This window comes from Anolis carolinensis, unplaced genomic scaffold, assembly GCF_035594765.1.
Source record: "Anolis carolinensis isolate JA03-04 unplaced genomic scaffold, rAnoCar3.1.pri scaffold_8, whole genome shotgun sequence".
NCBI lineage: Eukaryota > Metazoa > Chordata > Lepidosauria > Squamata > Dactyloidae > Anolis > Anolis carolinensis.
Window position 1 is genome coordinate 11434449 of NW_026943819.1, and position 22479 is coordinate 11456927.

Below are 22479 nucleotides of genomic sequence, written 5' to 3' on the forward strand. Positions count from 1 at the left end.
TCTAGCTTTCTAGACTAGTTTCTAAGGAAAAATAAGAAAGGAAAAATAACAAACATCTAGATAGTCACATCTTGCCTAGAGGGACAGCAAGATGCTGCTATTAGCTTGAAGAACAAAGAGAGAAGAAACTGAACCAAAATGGTTCCGAACTCATGGTCCAGTTTATTGGGGCCATAAAACATTCTGACCAATGAGAAGTTAGTGTCCCTGAAGATTCACATTTCTACTAACATCAAAGTAAGGGATGTGAGGTAAACAGGATAGAAAGAGGGGAAACACAGTAGAGCCTATCTGGGCATGCTTTGGAAACAGGGAAAGGATTCCCTCAATCTAGTCCTTTCATCTATCTGACTACATCTAGACTTGAGTGGTCCAGGGTGATTCCCAACTCCTACTCTAGTCTTCCTCCCCTGGGCTGTCTTCCCATTCCTTCCCTTTTGGCCCCACACCCATGAGGGAAGGGGGCAGCCCCAATTTCACTCCTCTTCTCCCTTGTCTTTTACAGGACTCCGAAGCGGCAACGCTGGCTGACATCCCCAGCCTGGAGGATGAGGTGTGGGACCCTCTCCCCAGTACAAGCAGGTGCGTTGCCCTTCGCCAGGAGGGGTGACCATTGCCCCCCTTCTTGTCTTACCAGGTCTCACCTCTTGTGCCTCTCTTCCAGCTCCGTAGGACCCGGCGAAGATGAAGATCCTGCCCTGCACCCGAGGAGATGGTCCTCCCTGGACCCAGAACAGGTAAAGCTTAGAGTTCCTCCTGGCGAGGCCTACAGCCACCACCAAGGAGGCATCGCCCAACGCCTTTCCCAGGATGCCCCATCGACCTTCTAGATGGCAGGTTTGTCGAGAGATGTCCAGCCTTCAGGTAGGCTGCTCTTCTCAACTCCTGCCATTCCCCAGTGGTCTCTTTGGCCACTGGAAAGGTATGTAGGGACCCCAATGCCCAGTTCCTTCCAGCAAGCATCACACACGCATTCACCTGCCACTGCTCTCCCTGCACTTTTGGCCCAGGAGCCTTTCCATGGCTGCCAGGTGCCATTGTTTCTCTTCTTTTTTCTTCACAGGCAAAACAACACCTACACCATCTTTGCCTGCTGGTCTGCAGTTCCTCCTCTGCAGAGGTCACGCAGGCAGTGGATTACGTGGCCCGAAAACATCTAAAGATGGCCACGGACCACTTTCTGGAGTCCGGCGAGAGGTAAGGGAGCTGGGCCTGGGGGTGCCACTCCCCTATTCCCAGGGGGCCCTGAGCGGTCTCCCCATAGGGTTGGAGCCAAGGCTGACCCTGACCTTGGCTCCCTCTTCCCTTTCTTCATTCACAGGGCATGTGGTGAATTAGTAAGCGCCGTACTCAATTCACCATATTGTTGCCTGGAAGCGGCGCTGGACCTGTTCCTGGCCAAGGTAAAGGAGGGACCTTGGCTGGCCCAGGAGGGCGAGGAACAGGGCAGCCCTACTTTTGATGCGGTCACGGTAAGGACCTCCCCACCTGCACCCTGTTTTTAGGGGGCTGGGGAAGGAGAACGGGGCCCCCTCTTTCTTGACCTTTCCTTGCATTTGAGCCTCCTTCTTTCTCTCCACAGGCAAGAGCGACGCGGGCCATCGGCGGGATCGTCAGACACATCAGGGACAGCACGCGCCTGGAGGGGTGGTTCCTGGAGCTTCTGCTCGCCTTGGTGACCAACTTCATCGAGGTCACAAGGCCTGGGTTGGAGGCACCCAGCAGGAACCGGAGCAACAGCTACGTTCCTCCAGAGTAAGGAGAGGGTGGGGAGGAAGGGTCTGCGGGACTCCCAGCCCTTTTGGGGGGCTGAAGGGGGACTCAGACCCTTCACTAGTAAGTAAGCCTTTTTCTTTCTTTCTTTTTCAGAGAACTGGCGAATATCATCATCGTGCTAGTGAAGAGGGTGGCACCGAAGTCCTTCAACAGGACCTCCGAGTGGATGCTAGAAGACGACCCAAGCATCTGCCCTGAGGGGATAGCCCTCCAGTTGCGGTAAGGAGCTAAGGGCTGATGGAGGTTCAGGGAGGAAGCCCAGCTTGTTCTCTCTGGCTGGGTTCCCTCACAGGGGTCTGTCTTGTCTTCCAGGAGCCTCCTCAAGTCCTCCTCCTCCCTAGTCCAGCACCTGCATTCCATCTGGGAGAAAGAAGCGCCGCTGGAGCATTCGGCCGGCATGGTGGCCTTCTACGTCCAGGTGAGAAGGGTTGTTCAGCCAGGGTTATGGGTTGGAAGGGGCCTTAGGGCAAGGCTGGGGAGACAAGGAGAGGAGAGGCAGTGCTTCCCTTCCTAGCTCCAGCCCTTCATGCTTCTCTTCTTGTCTTTCAGCTGCTGAAGATCGGCCAGCGCCCACACTCCTCGGAGAAGACCTGGGCACTGCTGACGGCCTGGCTTCAACATCACAGCCTGGCCGTCCAACATCAGAGCAGGCAGGGCCTTCTCCTGCTCTGCGAGACATACTGGGAGGTAAGCCAGGCAGAGCCCAGGCTCTACGCACCAGAGAGAGGCTCTTGTGATCATAGGAAGGACCTTCCCCAAACAAGGGAGAAGGCCTATGGTCGGGAGTTCTCTGCATTGAATGTATCCTCCTTTCTCTCTCTTTTCAGACCATGGGCCTTCAGGAACTCCTAGACGGCATCATCGGCGGAATGCAATCACCGCACACTAACATCGCCATGGAGTTCCTGAACCTGGCTGGCCAGCTGGAGCCCCTGCTGCATATTGAAGACCGGGCCCTTGCGAAGGTTCACCTAACTGCCACATGCCGCCGCCTCTTCCACCATGTGAGTCTTAACCCCTGGGCCTTTTTGGGGAGGGCGCTGGCTCCCCCCTCTCCCCAAGCCCTGAGAAGGGGCTTCATGCGAAGAAACAGGGAGTATAGGGTCTCCTTTTCCTTCTCCCTTTTAGGAGGCGGCCAACATCCGAACGGCAGCCCTCGAATGCTTCCGGCATTTCATCTGGCGCCCGGGACATCCTCTTCAGGAGCGTCAAACCATCAGTGACCTCCTGGTGGTGCTGATGCATGTGGAGGATGAGGATGAGGAGGTGGCCAAGGTAGGCGGGAGGGAGGCCCAGTGCTGGGGCTCAGGAGGGAGGGAAGGTAGGAAGGAAAGTGGAACTGACTCAGCTTTCTTCTTTTCTTTGCAGACTGCGAGGGAGACCCTCAGGGAGGCGGCGGACGTCCTGAATTGGCACCTGAAGGACAGCGTTCTGGCGGAGGACACCTTCAGCTTGCAGGAGCTGCTGCATAAGATCTCCAAGCGCCTGGTGAGTGCCCACCCTGAGGCATGGGAGTCAAGGGTCCTTATGCCCGGTGGGCAGAAGGAGCCCCCTTTTTGACCCCTGTCTCTTCTCTAGATCCATCATTGCCGCCCCAGGAAAGAGTTGGAGGAACAGGTGTATGGCTGCCTCCGTATCTTTAAAAGCCAACGTCCATCGGCTAGAAAGGTGGCAGCCATGTTAGTCGGTAAGGAACTGGGAGGGTCTTGGCCCCCTTTGTGCTCACTCCTGGCCTCCAGATCCGCCTTTGGGGCAGCAGGAGGGGCCTCTTCCCCCCTTCTGGGGATCCTGAGCCTCTTTGGGGAGAACAAAGTTCAGGTTCCCCTTCCTCCCCCTGGGCCCTCTGGGTCTTCCCCTTCCTTGGGTCTAGTGTGGGGGTCTTTGCTCATGGAAGTGGTCCCTCTCTTCTCTCCAGGCCACATTCTGCACAAGAACTACAAGATGTGTGCCGACAGGAACCTCTACACCTACCATGCCTGTAAGTGGGGCCTGAGAGGCGCTGGGCCTTGGGGAGAGAGCCTCCCAGGGGGTCCATGGGCCACCCCTCACCTGCTAACCTGCCTTTCCTCCTCCTTTCCTCTCTTCCTTCCAGGGCTGATCAACCTCCTTGAAGACCGTGACCCTGAAGTCAGGCGAGTTGGCAGGGAGACTAAGACTATCCTTGCCAGGGTCACTGCCCTACACCACCGACACGGGCTGCGGGCTGCTCTTCGGCGCTTGGCGGCTCCCTGCAGGCGGGAGAGGTACCCCCCAGAGTACGCCAAGAGGCCACCCGCCTGATGGACTGGTAAGAGAGGGAGGGAGGAAAAGAAGGAGGAGGGAGGAAGGGAGGGGGAAGAGGAAATGGAGGAAGGAGGGAAAAGAGGAAGCAATGGGGAAGGGTTGTAGGAGGAATAGAGGGAGAGAAGGAAGGGAGGATGGAGAAAGGAAGGAGGGAGTGAGGGAGGAAATGGGGAGAGGGAGGGAGGGTGGAAAAAAGAGAGAAGGAAGGAAGGAGGGAGAAAGGGAAGGAGGGAGGGTTGGTGGGACTGATGGAAGGAAGGGAGGGAGGAAGGAAGGAAGGAAGGATGGAAGGAAGGAAAGGAAAGAAAGAAAGAAAGCAAGAAGGAAAGAAAGGAAGGAAGGAAGGAAGGAAGGAAGGAAGGAAGGAAGGAAGGAAGGAAAGGAGGAAGGAAGGAAAGGAGGAAAGAAAGAAAAGGAAAGAAAGAAGGAAGGAAAGAAGGAAGGAAAAAAGAAGAAAAAAAGAAGGAAGGAAAGAAAAAAGAATGAAGGAAAGAAAAGAAGAAAGAAAGAAAGAAAAAAGAATGAAGGAAAGGAAGGAAGGAAGGAAGGAAGGAAGGAAGGAAGGAAGGAAGGAAGAGAAAGAAGGAAAGGAGGAAGGAAAGGAGGAAAGAAAGAAAGAAAGAAAAGGAAAGAAAGAAGGAAGGAAAGAAGGAAGAAAAAAGAAGAAAAAAAGAAGGAAAGAAAGAAAAAAGAATGAAGGAAAGAAAAGGAAAGAAAGAAGGAAGGAAAGAAGGAAGGAAAAAAGAAGAAAAGAAGAAGGAAAGAAAGAAAAAAGAATGAAGGAAAGAAAGAAAGGAAGAAAGAAAGGAAGAAAGAAAGCAAGAAAGAAAGAAAGAAAGAAAGAAAGAAAGAAAGAAAGAAAGAAAGAAAGAAAGAAAGAAAGAGAAAGAAGGAAAGGAGGAAAGAAAGAAAGAAAGAAAGAAAGAAAAGAAAGAAAGAAAAGAAAGAAGGAAGGAAGGAAAGAAGGAAGGAAAAAAAGAAGAAAAAAGAAGGAAAGAAAGAAAAAAGAATGAAGGAAAGGAAGGAAGGAAGGAAGGAAGGAAGGAAGGAAGGAAGGAAGGAAGGAAGGAAGGAAGGAAGAAAAAGAAAGAAGGAAAGGAGGAAGGAAGGAAGGAAGGAAGGAAGGAAGGAAGAAGAAAGAAAGAAAGAAAGAAAGAAAGAAAGAAAGAAAGAAAGAAAGAAAGAAAGAAGGAAAGAAGGAAGGAAAGAAAGAAAAAAAGAATGAAGGAAAGAAGGAAAGGAAAGAAAAGAAAAGAAAGAAAAGAAGGAAAGGAAAGGAAAGGAAGGAAGGAAGGAAGGAAAGGAAGGAAAGGAAAGAAAGAAAAGAAGGAAAGGAAGGAAGGAAAGGAAGAAAGGAAAGGAAAGGAAAGAAAGAAAAGAAGGAAAGGAAAGGAAAGGAAAGGAAAGGAAAGGAAAGGAAGGAAGGAAGGAAGGAAGGAAGGAAGGAAGGAAGGAAGGAAGGAAGGAAGGAAGGAAAGGAAAGGAAGAAAAGAAGGAAAGGAAGAAAAGAAAGAAAGGAAGGAAGGAAAGGAAGAAAGGAGAGGAAAGGAAAGGAAAGGAAAGGAAGAAAGGAGCTCAGTCAACAGTATTATGTCTGATCTGCCTGGAGTGTAGAGACTCCAAGCGCACACGGAAACACAGGCAGTGGAGACTCTTAGGGCAGAGAGGAGAGAAGAGAAGAGAGGGGAGAAGAGAAGAGAGGGGAGCAGGGGAGCCAAGGGAGGTGCGCCTTGGGGTCTCCTTCAGCTGAGGCCCAAAGAGAGGCACCAGTAGAAGGAGACCCAAGCCCTGCTTTCTCTCCCTTTTGCAGGAACACCACGATCCCACGAGCGCCCGCCCGGAACACCTCTGCTCCAGCTGTGCCGCATCACCAAAGGGAAGTAGCGTTCAGGAGGTGGGAGTCTGCCCAGCCCTGGCCCAGGGAAGCCCTGCCCCCCCCCACACACACACACACAGAAGCCCCGCTCCCATTCTGGGCCCCATTGTCACCCTGGGGCCCTTGGGAGCAGAGCAGAGCAGAGCAGAGCAGAGCAGAGCAGAGCAGAGAAGGAAGACCACCTAGGCCCCTCTGCTGTGCTCTGTTCTGTTCTTTTCTGTGTGGGATTTGGGGGCCTGGAGGGGAGGGGCCACCACCTGCACCCTGGGCCTTCCTCTTCCACCTGGGCTGGGCCCCTGCCTCCTTTGACCTACGCCCCCTCCCTGACCCCTCCCTCTCGGCCTGGGATGCCACCACCGCCCCCTCCCTCCCTCCCTTCTCCAAGGTGGCATCCCACCAAGGGCGCTTCTCCCTCCCTCTTGCCCACCCAGATGTGCCGCCCCTCCTCCCCTCCCTCCTCCTTCCCCCCCAAACAACCCCATTGCCCCCTCCTCTGTCCCCACCCCATCCAAAGGGTCAAGGGGAGGGGCAGGGGGTCTCAGCCCCTCCATCTGTCCAGGCATCTCGGGAGGCTCAGCTCCATTTGGGGAAAGGTGGCCATTTCTCCATCCATGGTGCTGTGTCTCCCGATGGGCTGAGATCCCCCTTGGGTTCCCCTTGCCCCCCCCCCCCGCCTCTCTGCTCACCTGGATTCACCCGGAAGGAGGCCTGGCTGCTGGGAGCCAATAAGGAGGAGGAGGAGGGGTGGCGGACTCTATTGACACCACTCTGCGCTTCTTGCAGGGCCACTCCAGATGGATGAAGAAAGGGACAGTGACCTTCGTGGGAACACCGAGGGACACACCATCAAAGGACCCTGGTCATCGAGGGACATGCCATCAAGGGACCCGGGCCCTGACCTTCGAGGGACCATGACCACCGAGGGACAGTTGACATCAAAGGACCCTGGTCATCGAGGGACGTAACAACAAGGGTGCCGGGCCCTGACCTTCGAGGGACCGTGACCATCAAGGGACACGTAACATCCATGGACCCTGACTGGCGCCTGCAGGAAGAAGACAGAAGACAGGACTTCTTTATTTGTTTTATTGTTAAATTTTAAAATGTGTATGTACTTTTTTAAAAATGTGTATGTGCTGTTTTTAAAATGTGTATGTTTTTAATATATTTATTATTGTCTTGTGTGGGAGAGGATTCCACTCCCCTGCGAAAGCGCCGCTCTTCCCCTTTGGCTTCTAGGGCTGCCTCCTGTGAATCCAGGGCTGGCCGTGGAGGGAGGGAGGCCCAGGCCTCTCTTGCAGCGGAGGGTTCCCAAGGCCCTCCTCCCTCCTCTGCAAACCCCAGGACTCACAGCCCAGCGCCGGAGGGGAAGAGCCGCCCTTGAGCAGCTCAGTGAAAGAAACCCCCCACTCTCGGTTTATTGTAATTTAAAATTATATCATTATATTATTTAATGTAGAATTAGAATAAATGTAATACTTTATTTTTAATTTAGCATTTTCCATATTATTTAATGTGTAATTAGAATAAATATAGCCTTTTCCTTTTAATTTAGCATTTTCCATATTATTTAATGTGTTATTAGAATAAATATAACCTTTTCCTTTTAATTTAGCATTTTCCATGAATTCCTTTGGGGAGGGAGACCCAAACTCAGGCCCCATCAACACTGACCCTTTCATGCAGGTTGAACTGCATATGAGGCTGGGTTTATACTGCCTTCTATCCCAGGACCTGATCCCAGATTGTCTGCTTATTATGAGTCTGGGAAAAACAGATAGTCTGGGATCAGATCCTTGGATATATAGGGCAGTATAGATCCAACCTGAATATATTATACAGTTCAAACTGCATGAAATGACAGTGTAGATAAGGCTGTCGGCCCCATCTAAACTGCCATATAATCCTGCTTCAGAATGCATATTAACTGTATTTCAAAATGGATTATATGGCAGTTTAGACAAGGCCTAAGAAGAAGAAGGTAGAGAAGATGATAGTACTAAAGTGTAGGGGAGATCGACACTGTCCTATTTCACAGGATCTGATCCCAGATTATCTGCTTTAAACTGGATAATTTGAGTCTACACTGCCAAATAATCTGGGATCAGATCCTGGGGTAAGGGGCAGTGTGGAAGGGAATGTAGTTGGTGCAAATATAGTCCTGGGCTTACAGTGGGGGAAGGCCCAGGCTTCTCTGGCGGAGGGTTCCCAAGGCCCTCCTCCCTCCACTGCAAATCCTAGGACTTTCAGCTCAGCGTTGGAGAAGAACTGCCCTTGAACCGAACGATGAGAGTATCCCTTATGCTCTGTTTTTTGTAGTTTACCTTCTATGATTGTATCGTATAATGTTGTAGTATTTAATAGAATAAATGTACTGCTTTATTTTTAATTTGGTGCTTTCCTTGGATTCCTTTGGGGAGGAGGAGAGAAACCCAAATTATCAGAACATGTAACTCAGGTCCCACCTAGTCTGCCATATAATGCAGTTCAAACTGTATTATATGGTGAGTGTTGGCTCATATAATGCAATCTAACGCAGTTATATGAATCTACACTAACCATATAATACAGTTTGAACTGCATTAAATTGACAGCATAGGCGAGGCCTAAGAGGAAATGAAAATGCTAGTGTTTGGTTTATGCAAATATTTGTGTCATGTTAAGATCATTTTGTGACTGTGATGGCATGCTGTGTAAATAAAATCTGCATTTTTTAAGAAAAGCTCTTTGTGTGTGTTTATAAATGTTTTTCTGGGGGAAACATTCCTTATGGAAATGCAAAACTGGGGGGAATAGCGAACCCTATCATAATGAATGACATCCTCCACGTTATTCTGACTTGTTACGATGGGCAGAATAGAAATATTTGTCCCTTGGAACATAGCCATACTCAGGGTGAATTATCTCTCTCTTTTTTTGGTCCCAAATGGAAGGACAAGGCAATGTCTTGGCAAGCGAGCCGGGATTTGCTGGATAGGGAATTAAACGATTGGTCACATTGGAAGCAGATGGAACTGAGAGAAAGCTGGGAAAGCCGCATGCAATTTCATCATTCGCGTATAGGTATATATATATCTGTTTATGAATGATGGAACAGCAAGCAGCTTTCCTGGTTTGTCCTCTCTAAATATCATTTTATATATCCACACACACACATTGGGCATAGGCTTGCTCAAATAATTCGTTTTCCCCGTTACCCGTTATTAATTCGTTATTTTCGTTTGTTTTGAAGCAATATATGGCATTGGTTGTCCACACGTCTGGATATCGCGGTTTCGAATCGCGAGAGGCCGTTTTTCGTTATGTCGTCGTTTTTTTCGTTAGGAAAAAAAAGCTTTTGCAAATCACCCAAACTCCCACCATTCAGGCCCTTTCCTTTTGCCCCTCAGCAAAAGGGGCGTCACGGGCTCAGCCAATGGGAGGGGGCGAGGGGGAAGGAGGCCGAGGAGGAGGAGGAAGACGGAGGGGGGAAATGGCCGCCGCCGCCGCCTCGCCTCAGCTCAGGCCTGGTGTCTCTCTGTGAGGCGGGAAGGCGGCGGATGGAGCCGGGAATGGAGAGACCGAGAGAGACAGAGAGGGGCCCGGCGGTGAGGTTTTGACGTCTGTGCGAAGCTAGGCAAGTGGGGTTTATATATCTGTGGAAGGTCCAGGGTGGGAGAAAGAACTCTTGTCTGTGGGAGGCAAGTGTGAATGTTGCAATTGGTTACCTTGATTAGCATTGAATAGCCTTGCAGCTTCAAAGCCTGGCTGCTTCCTACCTGGGGGAATCCTTTGTTGGGAGGTATTAGCTGGCCCTGATTGTTTCCTGTCTGGAATTCCCATTTTCTGGGTGTTGTTCTTTTACTGTCCTGATTTTAGCTTTTCTGTAGCTAAAAATGCATATAAAATTGATTCTATAGGGAGGATAAATGATTGGATTTCAACTCCTACAGCTTAGCTTTCTCTGCCAATAATGGTACCATATCAAACTAAACCTCCCAAGATTCTGTAGCAGTGAGCCATCTTGGATATTGTAAGGGATTTATTATTATTATTATTATTATTATTATTATTATTATTATTATTATTATTAGACCTTGCTCCCAGGAAGGTGCCTTCGCTGTGGCTCCCAACTTATCTATCTATCTACCTTTCCACATATTCTCCACATTGTGTGTATGTGTATGTATATTATATATACATGAGCCCCGATGGCGAAGTGTGTTAAAGCACTGAGCTGCTGAACTTGCAGACCGAAAGGTCCCAGGTTCAAATCCCGGGAGCAGAGTGAGTGCCCGCTGTTAGCTCCAGCTTCTGCCAACCTAGCAGCTTGAAAACATGCCAATGTGAGTAGATCAATAGGTACCGCTCTGGCGGGAAGGTAATGGCACTCCATGTAGTCATGCCGGCCACATGACCTTGGAGGTGTCTATGGACAACACTGGCTCTTGGGCTTAGAAATGGAGATGAGCACCAACCCCCAGAGTCAGACATGACTGAACTTAACATCAAGGGATACCTTTACCTTTACCTATACACACACACACACACACACACACACATATGCAGGGACTATATATATATATACACAGTATATATCACACACACACCAATTTAACAAAGTTTCAGCCACAAAAACAAAGTTTCTGAAGTAGAACAATGACTTTCACAGTAAAGACAACCCAATTTAACAGGAAATAAGACTTTCAAACCAGGAACAGATTTCTGCAATTATTAAAAAATGGTTTATTATAAAAGCTATGAAAATTCGCCAAAAATCAGAGGATAAGGGAAACGTTCCAAATTTTGGTGAGCTATCAGTGTTAAATGTGTTCTACCACTGTACCAAGTTGGAAGAAGATCACTCAAAAAATGAGGGTGGGAGAGTCCTGTAAAGTCCTCTCCCTCTGTGCTGTTTTTGGGAATTGCGCATGCGCGTCCGCCATTAACGAATTAATTTAGAAAATAACGAATTTTCGTTAATTTCGAAATTTTTGGGGGGCAAAATTCGGAAATACCTTCAAAAACGAAACGCTGCCCCCCTCTACTTTTGCAACGAGTTTAGAATCAAATTTTTCGTGGATCGATCAAGCCTAATAACTATACCCCAGTGCAGTGCTATCAAACTTTTGCCCTTCCAGGTGTTTGGACTTCAGCTCCTATATTTCCTAGCCATTGGACAAGCTGACTAGGGCTACTGGGAGTTGGAGTCAGAAACATGGAGAGTCACAAGTTTGACTTCTCTTACCAACTAGATATCAAGGGCCCATAATATTTTATGTAGAGATAGTGGTTGTGAAATACCACCTTAGTACTGAATTGGACATAATGAATGTGCACATCTGCATGTGTATAGTCATATGTAATGCACATCCATGCACAAAAAAGCATCATGTTCCCAAAAGTAGAAAGAGTTTGAATCACATCCATAGGGGAATGCTTGCGTATAATAAGATACCAGCAAAATTCCAGTCAATTAAATCACTTCCCAGATATATTTACTGGAATCCAAACCTGGTTAACACCAGTATTGTCTCAGAGATGCAAGGAGTAGACAGCAATATATAACATAGGTTGAAAAGAGGCCGGGCTGTGGCACAGGCTGGTTAGCAGCCAGCTGCAATAAATCACTCTGACCAAAAGGTCATGAGTTCGAGGCCAGCCCATGTCAGGGTGAGCACCTGACAATTAAAAATAAAATATAGTCCCTGCTCGCTGCTGACCTAAGCAACCCAAAGGATAGTTGCATCTATCAAGTAGGAAATTTAGGTACCACTTATATGTGGGGAGGCTAATTTACGACACCATAAAAATCACCCAGCCGCCGTTGGAACGAGGAAGTGCCGTCCCAGTGGATGATGAAGCAGCTGCTCCCTCTGCATGCCCTCAGGAAGCTGGAAGCTGGAGAAGGTTTAAATTGCCTCTGCATCTGTCTCTGTCTCTGTTCTATGTTATATGGCATTGAATGTTTGCCTTATATGTGTACAATGTGGTCCACCCTGAGTCCCCTTCGGGGTGAGAAGGGCGGAATATAAATACTATAAATAAATAAATAAATAAATAAATAATAAAAGACAATCTCGATATAGTAGTCTGAGATTGAGTAGTCTGATCAATGGCCCCATATAGTCCAGTTTCAGAATTTTGATTATGTGCATTGAACTGAATTATACAGCAGTGTAGATGGGACCTAAGACTCTGGGCAAGTCACAGTCTTTCAACAAAGAACACACACACACTAACTGAACGGCTTTTGTCAAGAAAACCCCTTGATAGGTTTGTTTTAGGGTTGTCATAAATCAGAAATGAAGATACTGCCCATCAACAACAACCACAGCAGCAGCAACAACAATGCTCAAAACCAGTATTTGAAACTGAGGTTAAAAATGAGTCTGAAGACTGTCAAATAATTAATCCTTGACTTCACTTATATTTCTGTGGAAAACAATTAAGGCAGTTGTTCCTGGGTGACATCTTTGCCAGCTCTTTTTCAAAAATACACTTCGCTGAGCAGTTGATTCAATTGGAAGTGTGCAGTTTTGTTTTGGCCTTTAGTCATGCAAAGACTTTGTTTCCATTTTAGAGATTTATCTCTGTAAAAGCCACAGCCTTTGGGTAATTATAGGATAAAATATTCCTGCAAAGGAAAATCCCCCACTTCCTTTGCAGGTCCTATGATTTGCTGATAAGGATGACTCTACGTTTCTCCCACTCCTCACCACAGCAAGGAGTAGCTGCGTTATGCTTCTACTCAATCAAAGATGGCTTTGGCACAATTTTGCCAGCCTGGGTTCCTGATGCCCAAAGCGATGGGTGTGGGCATTGCACAGAATGCAAACAAGGTGGGAGGTAGATGGGTGGAGAGGGCTTTAGAAGTAAAAGAGCTATTTGTATTTTGTTGACTGCAAATCTACTGCTGCAGGTACTACAGGGCATTCTTTTGTGAAGACAGAAAAGAATTAACTAGAGGCAAAGGCAGAAGATAAAGCTGATCTTTAAAGGATGAATATGCAGAATGCCTTTGAGGTTTCTGGTAGACTAGATTATTTTAACAAAAGCATAAAATAAAGTAGGGCAATCTGCTTAGAATAACAAGGGGGAAGTCTCTCACCGGTGTAAACCAGCTAAGACATCTCTTATTTTGTAGACATTTCCGTTTAATCCTATAGATAGTATTATTATTAATATTATAATTATTTCTATCTTACCTCTTCCTACAATTTGGACACAAAGTAGCTTACAACAATTTAAAAGATGTTGTTAAAAGTCGACATGATACAAAAGGTATAATGCAACTAAGGTAAAAGGTAAAGTCCAGTCTTGACCGACTCTGGAGGTTGGTGCTCATCACCATTTCTAAGCCGAAGAGTTGGCGTTGTCCATAGACATCTCCAAGGTCATGTGGCCAGCATGACTGCATGGAGCGCCGTTACCTTCCCGCCGGTGCGGTACCTATTGATCTATTCACATTTGCATGTTTTCAAACTGCTAGGTTGGCAGGAGCTGGGACTAACAGCGGGCGCTCATTTCACTCCAGGGATTTGAACCTGGGACCTTTTGGTCTGCAAGTTCAGCAGCTCAGCACTTTAACACACTGTGCCACCAGGGGCCCCTAATGCAACTAAGCTTTTACCAAAAAAAACCTCACCAAAGTTAAAACATTTCATTACATACCAGCTTCAGCAAAACAATTGGCAATAACCAGCGCATGTGTAAGTGGACCTTATATGGTCATGTATTCACTTATTCTGTTTTGGAATTAAAGCAGGACAAAGATGACATAAAAATTATAAATCCTTATTTCAGTTGTCATGTGGTCGGGGGAAACTGTTAGTTTATTTTGAAGTGTACTAGGTCCATTCTGGAGCATTCTCCAACGCTTACTGCATCCAAGAGAGTAAGAATAGAAGATGAAGGACTTGTGTGCATATCCACAGCCACTCTGGAAAAATGCCAGGAGATAATGGCCTAAAACCAATTGCTAGTTGCAAGTAGTTCAGATTGACTGAATCAATTGCTAAATGATAAGTCAAGGCTTAAGTAAATCCCATTGATTCAATGTGGTTCATCTGTTTAGGACCAGCAACTGGATTTAGGCCAGAAAGAGCAAGAGGGGGAGAGAAATGATAGAGAGATGAAAGACAAATCAAAACAGACAGACAAACAGATATTTTACAAATTACTAACACATGTAAGCTTATTTCTCCAATTGAATTTCTTTGTTCTATCAGTTCATTATAATTATTTATTATGAAGATGTGTCTACACTGTACAATGAATGCAGTGAGACACCACTTTATATGCCAGGGCTCAATGTCATGGAGCCCAGAGATTTGTAGTTTGGTGAAGCATCAACATGCTTAGGCAGAGAAGGTTAAAGGTCTTGTAAACTACAACTACCAAGGATCCCATTGCATTGAGCTATGTCAGTTGGGTACTGTTTCATTATCAGGACGAGGGCCACTGGGAGAGCTAGAGAGAGAAGGATAGTCTATTTTATGGAGGGGCACCCTATACCCCGATCGGCCCCAAGACTGACCATGAGGTCTTCTGTCTTGTCAGCAATGAGTTTCAGTTTGTTGGCCATCATGCAGCCCATCACAGCTGCTAGGCACTGAACAGGACCTGAACACTTTCATTGGCATTAGATGGAAATGAATAATAGAGTTGGGGTGTCATCTGCATACAGACGGCATAGAACTCCAAAACTCCAGATGACCTCACCCTGCAGTTTCATGGAGATGTTAAATAGCATGGGGAACAGAATCAAGCCTTGCGAGAACTACAAGCCAAAGGCCAGGGATCAGAGCAGGCATCCCCCAGCACCACCTTCTGGGTCCAGCTTTCCATGAATGAGCAGAGCCACTGTAAGAGAATGCCCCCAAATCCCATCCCAATGAGTGGACCCAGAAAGATACCATGGTTGATGGTATTCAAAGCTACTGAGAGGTCCAAGAGAACCAATAGGGACACACTCCCCCCTGTCCAGTTCTTTGAGGAGATCATCCTATGCCGTCACACCCAGGCACCTTTTAAAGCTTTAAGATGTGCTTTTTCCTTTGCTCAGGTGAACTGTGGGGGCCTTACTTAGAAGCTCTGGAAATCCCAGTAACCAAAGGCACTTCAAGTTGAACAGTCAAACAAAATTTTATTTTCACAAAGTCCATGGCAGACTTGGCACACGTAGTTAAGGTTGCAAATATAAACAGTCAACTTATAAAACTTTGTAGATGTTCCTTTCTTGCTTTTCCCTTTTAGTTGCTGGTTTAACTTCCTGCAAAGGCAAAGAGATCCTGAGATCCTCTTTACCCTAGCCCTGAGCTATCAGAAAGAGCAGGTCTATAACTATATAAGCTCCAAGTTAGTTTTTGAGGCGAAGTAGGTAGAACTTCCTCCAGTGGCAGAGAAATCCTGAGATATTCTCTGCCCCAGTGCTAAGCTACTAATTTTAGAAAGAGCAAGTCTTTCCCTATTTTATGCTCAGCACTGGTTTTAAAGGCAGGTCAGTACTTATGATGGCTTTGTCAGGGTTGGCCTGGCTTGGCCACACAAGCAAATCTAAGTTCTTTCTTCTTCAGTCTAGAAGGCAAGAGGCTTCTCAAAATGGAGCCTTCTTTCCCCAGGAAAAGGGGCGGTCTCCAGAACAATAAGATACATTTGCAGGCTGCAAGCAGCAAAGCTTTGCAAACAGGCTACAAACTCTGCTAATAGCTAACTATTGCAGGATCTGCAACAACCCTGGAAGAAATGCAAACAGGTGTTGTTCCTACAACTATGAGCAATTTGTAAAATCAAACTCCTGGGAGACGGAACACATCCAGACCAAGACATCGCAGTCTAGGTCTAAACCCAGACTGCGATGTGTCTAGATAATTGGTTTCATCCAAGAATCCCTGAAGTTGAGTGGCAACCACACGCTCCAGAACCTTGCCCAGGAAGGGAGGTTCAAAATAGACTGATAGCTGTTAAATATCAAAGGATCATGAGACAGTCTTTGAGGATTGGTTTTACAATTGCAGTTTTGAAACAGGTTGGAATTTTGGTATATTATTGTGAGCACTTTTCAAGGTAAGAATTCTACTCAAGGCATTGAGCTGCAGAATCTGGAGCCCAAGGTGCTGTAGAAGATTTTTCTTCTATCTTCTTAACCACCATCTGAGAAGTAATATCCCTTCTTATTTTGTGAGCAGGCTGCAAATATTGTAACCATGCGGTAGTGCAGAATACATGTTTTTATTCTCTCACATTCTTTTTTCCTCTAAGGAATCACAGTAAATTTATCAAAAGGACATACTGTACCCAGCTCTTATCTTTCGATTTATGGGAGATATTACATCAGCAGAATTGAACTCGGAAACAAAGCAAGAGCACTCCTCAGATAAAACCAGCTGCCAGGAGCTCTCGTGTTAACCCATGCAAGGTTGAAATAGACCACATAGAGAAAGCTCATTTTTCTTAGAAATTGTTTCTGGAATATCACCCAAGAGCAATAAACCTCTTCTATTAACACAATGGGAATTTTCCAAGGAAATAACAACTTCATGTCCAACAAACACAAACAAATCTTGAGAGAGTTAAACTATACATTCTGTAATGAGCTAGAATTATTGGGTTATCAATCTTCTTCAGCTGGGGCAAAAGTGCTATTGTTTATTCTTCAACAATTTGAAGTAAACATGTTTCTTTTGTTGATATCTCATTCCTATTTACATCAGAGCTGGGTACCTTTCTTGGATTTTGCACCAAGTAATGGAGCTGTCCAGCAGTGAAGGATGAACAGCATCTTTCTAGAGCGACTTTCTCCAATCTATCATTCTCTATATATTTTTAACTATAATTCCCACTATCCACAAAAAGTTTGGGACAAAAATGATGGAAGCATGGAGGAAATATATTGTAGATACACGTATGCTAAAACTTGGGAAGCTCATACTACTACTACTACTACTAATAATAATAATAATAATAATAATAATAATAATAATAATTTTTAGACTGCCCTCTCTCCCCAAATGGACTCAGGGTGGTTTACAGACACAAAACAAAAAGGCAAATACCGCATATACTTGAGTATAAACCAACCCAAATATAAGCTGAGGCACCTAATTTTACCACCAAAAAACTGGGAAAACATTGACTCAAGTATAATCCGAGAGTGGTAAATTTCAGAAATAGAACTGTCCAACTCTGATCAAATCATTATTCTCGTCTTCTTCAATGTAAATGTGCTTATGTATCCTTTTAATAATAATAGAGTAAAATAATACATGTAATAATAATAATAATAAATACAGGAAAATAATACAAGTAATACTAAATAGAGTAAAATAATAAATGCAATAATAATAAGATCAGAGTGAAATAATAAATGTATTATTATTATTAATAATAAAAATAAAGTAAAATAAATGTAATAGTAGCAACAATAATAGAGAAAAATAATAAATGTAATAATAACAATAATAATAGAGAAAAATAATAAATGTACCATATATTATCGAGTATAAGCTGACCCAAATATAAGCCAATCAGGACCCTCACCCGAGTATAAGCCGAGGGGGGCTTTTTCAGTCTTAAAAAAAGAGGTGAAAAACTAGGCTTATCCTCGAGTATATACAGTATTCAGTGCTTCAAATGAGTACAAATGCATCAAAATAATACAAGATAATGCACAATAACAACAGTAAACTTACAACGAGAAATTAAGCATCGAGATGAAAATAATCAAAAACAATCCAATAAGACATAGTAAACTAAAACTTGAGTAAAGCACTACAACATATATCCTAAAAGCAATTAAGATGCAATTACTTCAGAATAGCTAACACTGGTGTTCATTTAAGATGTAACTAAAACAAGATGTTAGAGAGAAGAGATCTTGCCTACACTATCCAAACATCTACAGTGTGTTAATATAATACCTTGCAAGTCCATTCTCCCTGATATACCAGTGAAGCCTAAAACGTCAAAGTCAAGAGTCTTCTTCCAAAGCAATGTAGGAAAAATAACTCCCAAGGCTCCACAGTGGTGGTTTTGTGATGATATGATTTCAGACATTTCTAAATCATGCCTTTATCCCACAGAGGATGTAGTATGGTGTCCATAACAATCAAGCAACAAGTATAGTAAAGCAATTTCATTTTCTTTACCTTTGCTGCTCTGGAATGATCACTACCTTCATAGGCTTGCCTTCTTCCAAAATCATGAATATATTTGCTCTAGGAACATTTGTACAGGAGATCATTTTGATGGATTATGCAGCAGTGGACAAATTAAGAAGTACTGTTACAGAATGCCAATTTAAAAAGTGGAAGAGAGAGGGAGAAAAAAAGAAATGTCAGAATACCTTTAAGACTTAAAAAACACATGAGCCTTCTTGGATATAAACTCACTTCTATGACTGCAGTACTGGGATGGAGTTCAAAGTTGAATGATTATTATTAGTGCATATTCATCTTACAAATACAAGACAGATCTCCTATCTATTTGGTTGCAGGGAAGAAGTGGAGAAAACCTTTCCATTTAAAACTCAATGTGAGCTTTGTTTACACATCCAGGGATGTGAAATTTTTCATGCTCTTTACAAGTACCTATTTGTTTACAGAGCATTGGGTCATATTAGGTTTGGAGACTTTTTCTTATATGTTAATACAGATGTAAGTTCAGTGTAACGTAAATGAATAGGTTCCTAACTATATCAGTCAGTCAATAATTCACCATATGCTGAAAGAAATAGTACTACAACCAATATCCCATGAATGTTTATTTTTAAATATGACCCAATGCTCTGGAAACAAATAGATACCTGTGAAGAACATGGAAATGTCATTCCTGAATGTGTAAACTAAGCTCATGTTGGGTTTTGAATGGAAAGATTTTCTCCACTTCTTGTAACAGATAGATAGGAGACCTGTCTTGCATTTGTAAGATAAAATATAAAATATAAGCTCAAATATATATGCACAGGTTAATAGAAAGGCTGTGCCCATTTCTGGACCTAAAATTTTCAGAAAGGCATTAACATGAATAAACTTAGCTCAGCGGGCTAAACCACTAGCTGCAGAAAATCCTGATGCTGCAGTTCAAGCCCGGGTCAGGGTGCACACCCACCAACAGCCCCAGTTCCCTTCCCACCTAGTAGATTGAAAGCAGAAATGTGAGTAGATAAATAGGTACTGCTTTAAAAGTGGGGAGGTTATAAAAAGCAATTTGATCCGGAGGACATCTAAGGACAACAAAGCTCCTCGGCATGGAAGATGGAGCAACAGCACACACACACACACATTGCCGGTGGCCAGAGTCGAGCACAGCCTCCAGAATCAGGAAACAGAAAAGACGGAGAAAGCCTTTACCTCTGTCTTTCTATTGTCTGTCAACTGTATAACGGCACTGAATGTTTGCTGTATATGTGTTCTGCAATCCGCAATGAGTCCCCTCAGGGAGATTGAGTGGAATATAAATAAAGATGATGATGATGATGATGATGATGATGATGATGATGATGATGACTATTATTATTATTATTATTATAGGGCATGTAGAGGAAACCAGCCAAGATGGTAGGAAATCCAGGAAACAAATGATATGAGGAATGGTTGGCACAGCTTACCATAGAAGAATCTGAAAGAAATTGAACAATATGGCATCAAGATATTATTCATGACAAAAAAAGCAAGCTAGCAGGATATATGTATATGAAGGACTGTCATGGAGAAGATCGAAGAAGTTTCTAATTTCTAAAAGGTAGATCTAGAAGAATATGTTAGAATGGCAAGAAATGAGATTTTAGGTAAAACATTAGGATAACATTCATAACAGCAATAACTGTTCCATAGTGGAATAGATATCCTCTCCAAAATATTGGGGGCTGTAGAGTTATAGACACCTCAATAAACAAAAAAACTCCCTTTATCTGGGGGTTTGTTGTTTGTTGAGGTGTCTACAACTCTACAATTCACATGATTCCATAACATTGAGCCACAGTAGTTCAGGGAGTGTCAAAGTACATTAAATCTACAATGCAGATGCACCTTAAATGGTCCATCCATCACATAGGATATGGTTGCAAGTGCTGCAATGAACAGTGGGCTGGATGTTTCTGAAGGACCAACCAGCTCTAATATTTGCTTATCTTCGGAGTTTGTGATTCATAGTCTGAGCCTAAATAACCAACTTCTAGGGAGATTAAATCAACAAGGCATTTCCCATTGGGTTTTTAAAGGCTTCACATTAAAATGACTTTCAATCATAGAGAAAACTGATTGGTTCCCCAGCTGATGACAACTCCGCAAAGAATGACTCTGTGTCCTAGAAGTCTCTCCAGAGTCCAACTTATATCATTTGAGGTTTGAAATGCTGAACTGCTTGTCAGCCTTTGGTGGAAGATTTAGAAGTCTTAACCACAATTTATGGATAGCCCTTCCTCTCTCTGGCTGTGGAAGTGCAATTATTTCAGACTTCTGGACAGAGCTATTTTATTTCCATTTTAAGACATGAAGATTACAGAAAGGGGAGGGGAGGGGGAGAGGAAGGAAGGAAGGAAGGAAGGAAGGAAGGAAGGAAGGAAGGAAGGAAGGAAGGAAGGAAGGAAGGAAGGAAGGAAAGTGTCCCACTTAGAAACATTTAGAATATATGTTAACTTTACATATCATAAGGCTCACAGGAAAGAAAACATTGCACATTTGAAAGGGCTTGTAAGGAGAAGAAGGAAGGTATCTATAGTAGATTATATGGGATAGCTGTTGAAAATGAGCAAGTCACAGAAATGGAATTATTTTAAGGAATACAACAAAGATGAAATTGACATTGCGTTGCTGTATGGCTATGTTCCAGGAGCATTCTCTCCTGATGTTTCACCCACATCTATGGCAGGCATCCTCAGAGATTGTGAAGTCTGTTGGAAACTAGTAAAGTGGGGTTTATATATCTGTGGGATGTCCAGGGTGGGAGAAATAACTCTTGTCTGTTTAAGGAAAGTGTGAAGGTTGCAATTGACCACCTTGATTAAACCTCACTTGCCTATTTTCCAACAGACCTCACAACCTCTGAGGATGCCTGCCATAGATGTGGGTGAAACGTCAGGAGAGAATGCTTCTGGAACATGGTCATACAGCCTGGAAAACTCACAGCAACCCAGTGATTCCGGCCATGAAAGCCTTTAACAACACATGAAACTGACATTTTCACATATGATGGTTAAGCAAGTATCCGGCTAAATTATAGCTGTGTTTTTTCAAAAAAAGTGTGTTTCTTTCTGCCCTTCACCAAGCCCTTTTAGTTTCTAATAGCAGCTCATTAATAAGATCTTACTAAAAGTCATCATTTAGAAAATAACATTGGAAGCTGATGCCATAAATTTCCCGATAAGCATCTTAGGAAAATATATATAATCAATAAAACCCTGGGTGGCAACAAAGTAACTGTGTTAAATTTACAACATCTGGTTAAACAATAGGCATGCTCCTCAGTCCTATGAAGTGTTGCTTCAGGATCTTTTTTTAATAGACTGTTCTCCCCCTCTTTTATGGAAGGGCTGTAAACAGGCAGTTAAACTAATATTTTGTTACATTCAGCATTCACTGGATTTAGTTTTATAGATTTCTCAAATAAAAGCTTATTGTTATTTCTTATACCCTCTTGCCAATTGCAGTTAACAGCCATGGCACCTCTCTTCCAACACAGCTAGTTCCTACATAAGGGAAAAGAAATGGGGGGGGGGGGGCAATAGGTCACAACGTTCTTCAAAGGAGATTCTTGCTATTCTATTATTCCAAGAACATAAGATGTCAAACTGTTAACAAAATATTATGTTTGATGCAAGGAGTGCTCTGACATTTCATTTTTCTTTTTTGGTTGGCCACTGCCTGCCTCCCACTGCTCAGAAAGCAGTAAAAGCTTTCTAAGACATGCCAGAATAATACAATAGCTTATACTATGAGGGTTGAATGAAAAGTAATGCCTCCACCTTCGTAACTCCTCAAAAGATGGCAGGTCTGGTCTGCGGCAGGTCCTGGCTTGTTCAGTAGACTCTCCTCTACAGTTCCATTTGGTGGGAAGCCTTAGCATTGAACAGTTGAGTTGTTAAAATGGAAAGTATGGAACTCTGCACAGACAGTCGGTCAATGCTACTTAAGCAATGTCAGTCATTGAATTCTTGACAGCAGAAGGTGTCACCCCAAAGGAGATTCATCAGAGAATGCAAGCTGTTTATGGTGATTGTGTTGATGTGAGTCCTGTGCGTCATTGGGCGAGTAAGTTTGAAGATGTTGAGGTGAGAACATCTAACTTGCCTGACAAACAAAGTGTTGGACGTCCTATGACAGCAACCACTGGGTTTCACAAGCAAAAGATTGACAGATTGATTCAGGACAATCACTGTATCACTCAGAGAAAAATTTCAAGCATAATCGGCATTTCACAAGAATGTGTGGGTCACATTATTGCTTTGCTCGCCTATCGGAAGATCTGTGTATGATGGGGACTGTGAGACGCTGGTTGCGGAAACAGAGCGTTGACTTCTTCCGTGACGGCTTCAGAAAACTGGTTCATCGTTGGCAGAAATGTAT

General features: G+C 44.3%; 1 protein-coding gene across 2 annotated transcripts in view; it reads left to right on the forward strand.

The window, feature by feature from the left end:
* Positions 1-8324, forward strand: part of LOC134293434 (uncharacterized) — a 30975-nt gene extending 22651 nt beyond the window's left edge. For both annotated transcript variants that reach the window (XM_062960961.1, XM_062960960.1), the window contains exons 8-22: positions 506-582; positions 665-737; positions 1064-1197; positions 1322-1472; positions 1583-1755; positions 1870-1995; positions 2089-2194; positions 2326-2463; positions 2604-2780; positions 2905-3051; positions 3145-3264; positions 3355-3463; positions 3692-3754; positions 3869-4063; positions 5870-8324. In XM_062960961.1, coding sequence (XP_062817031.1) covers positions 506-582; positions 665-737; positions 1064-1197; positions 1322-1472; positions 1583-1755; positions 1870-1995; positions 2089-2194; positions 2326-2463; positions 2604-2780; positions 2905-3051; positions 3145-3264; positions 3355-3463; positions 3692-3754; positions 3869-4056 — 1782 coding nt within the window. In that variant the 3' untranslated portion in view covers positions 4057-4063; positions 5870-8324. The remainder of the gene's footprint in view (positions 1-505; positions 583-664; positions 738-1063; positions 1198-1321; positions 1473-1582; positions 1756-1869; positions 1996-2088; positions 2195-2325; positions 2464-2603; positions 2781-2904; positions 3052-3144; positions 3265-3354; positions 3464-3691; positions 3755-3868; positions 4064-5869) is intronic.
* The last annotated feature ends 14155 nt before the right edge of the window (positions 8325-22479 follow it).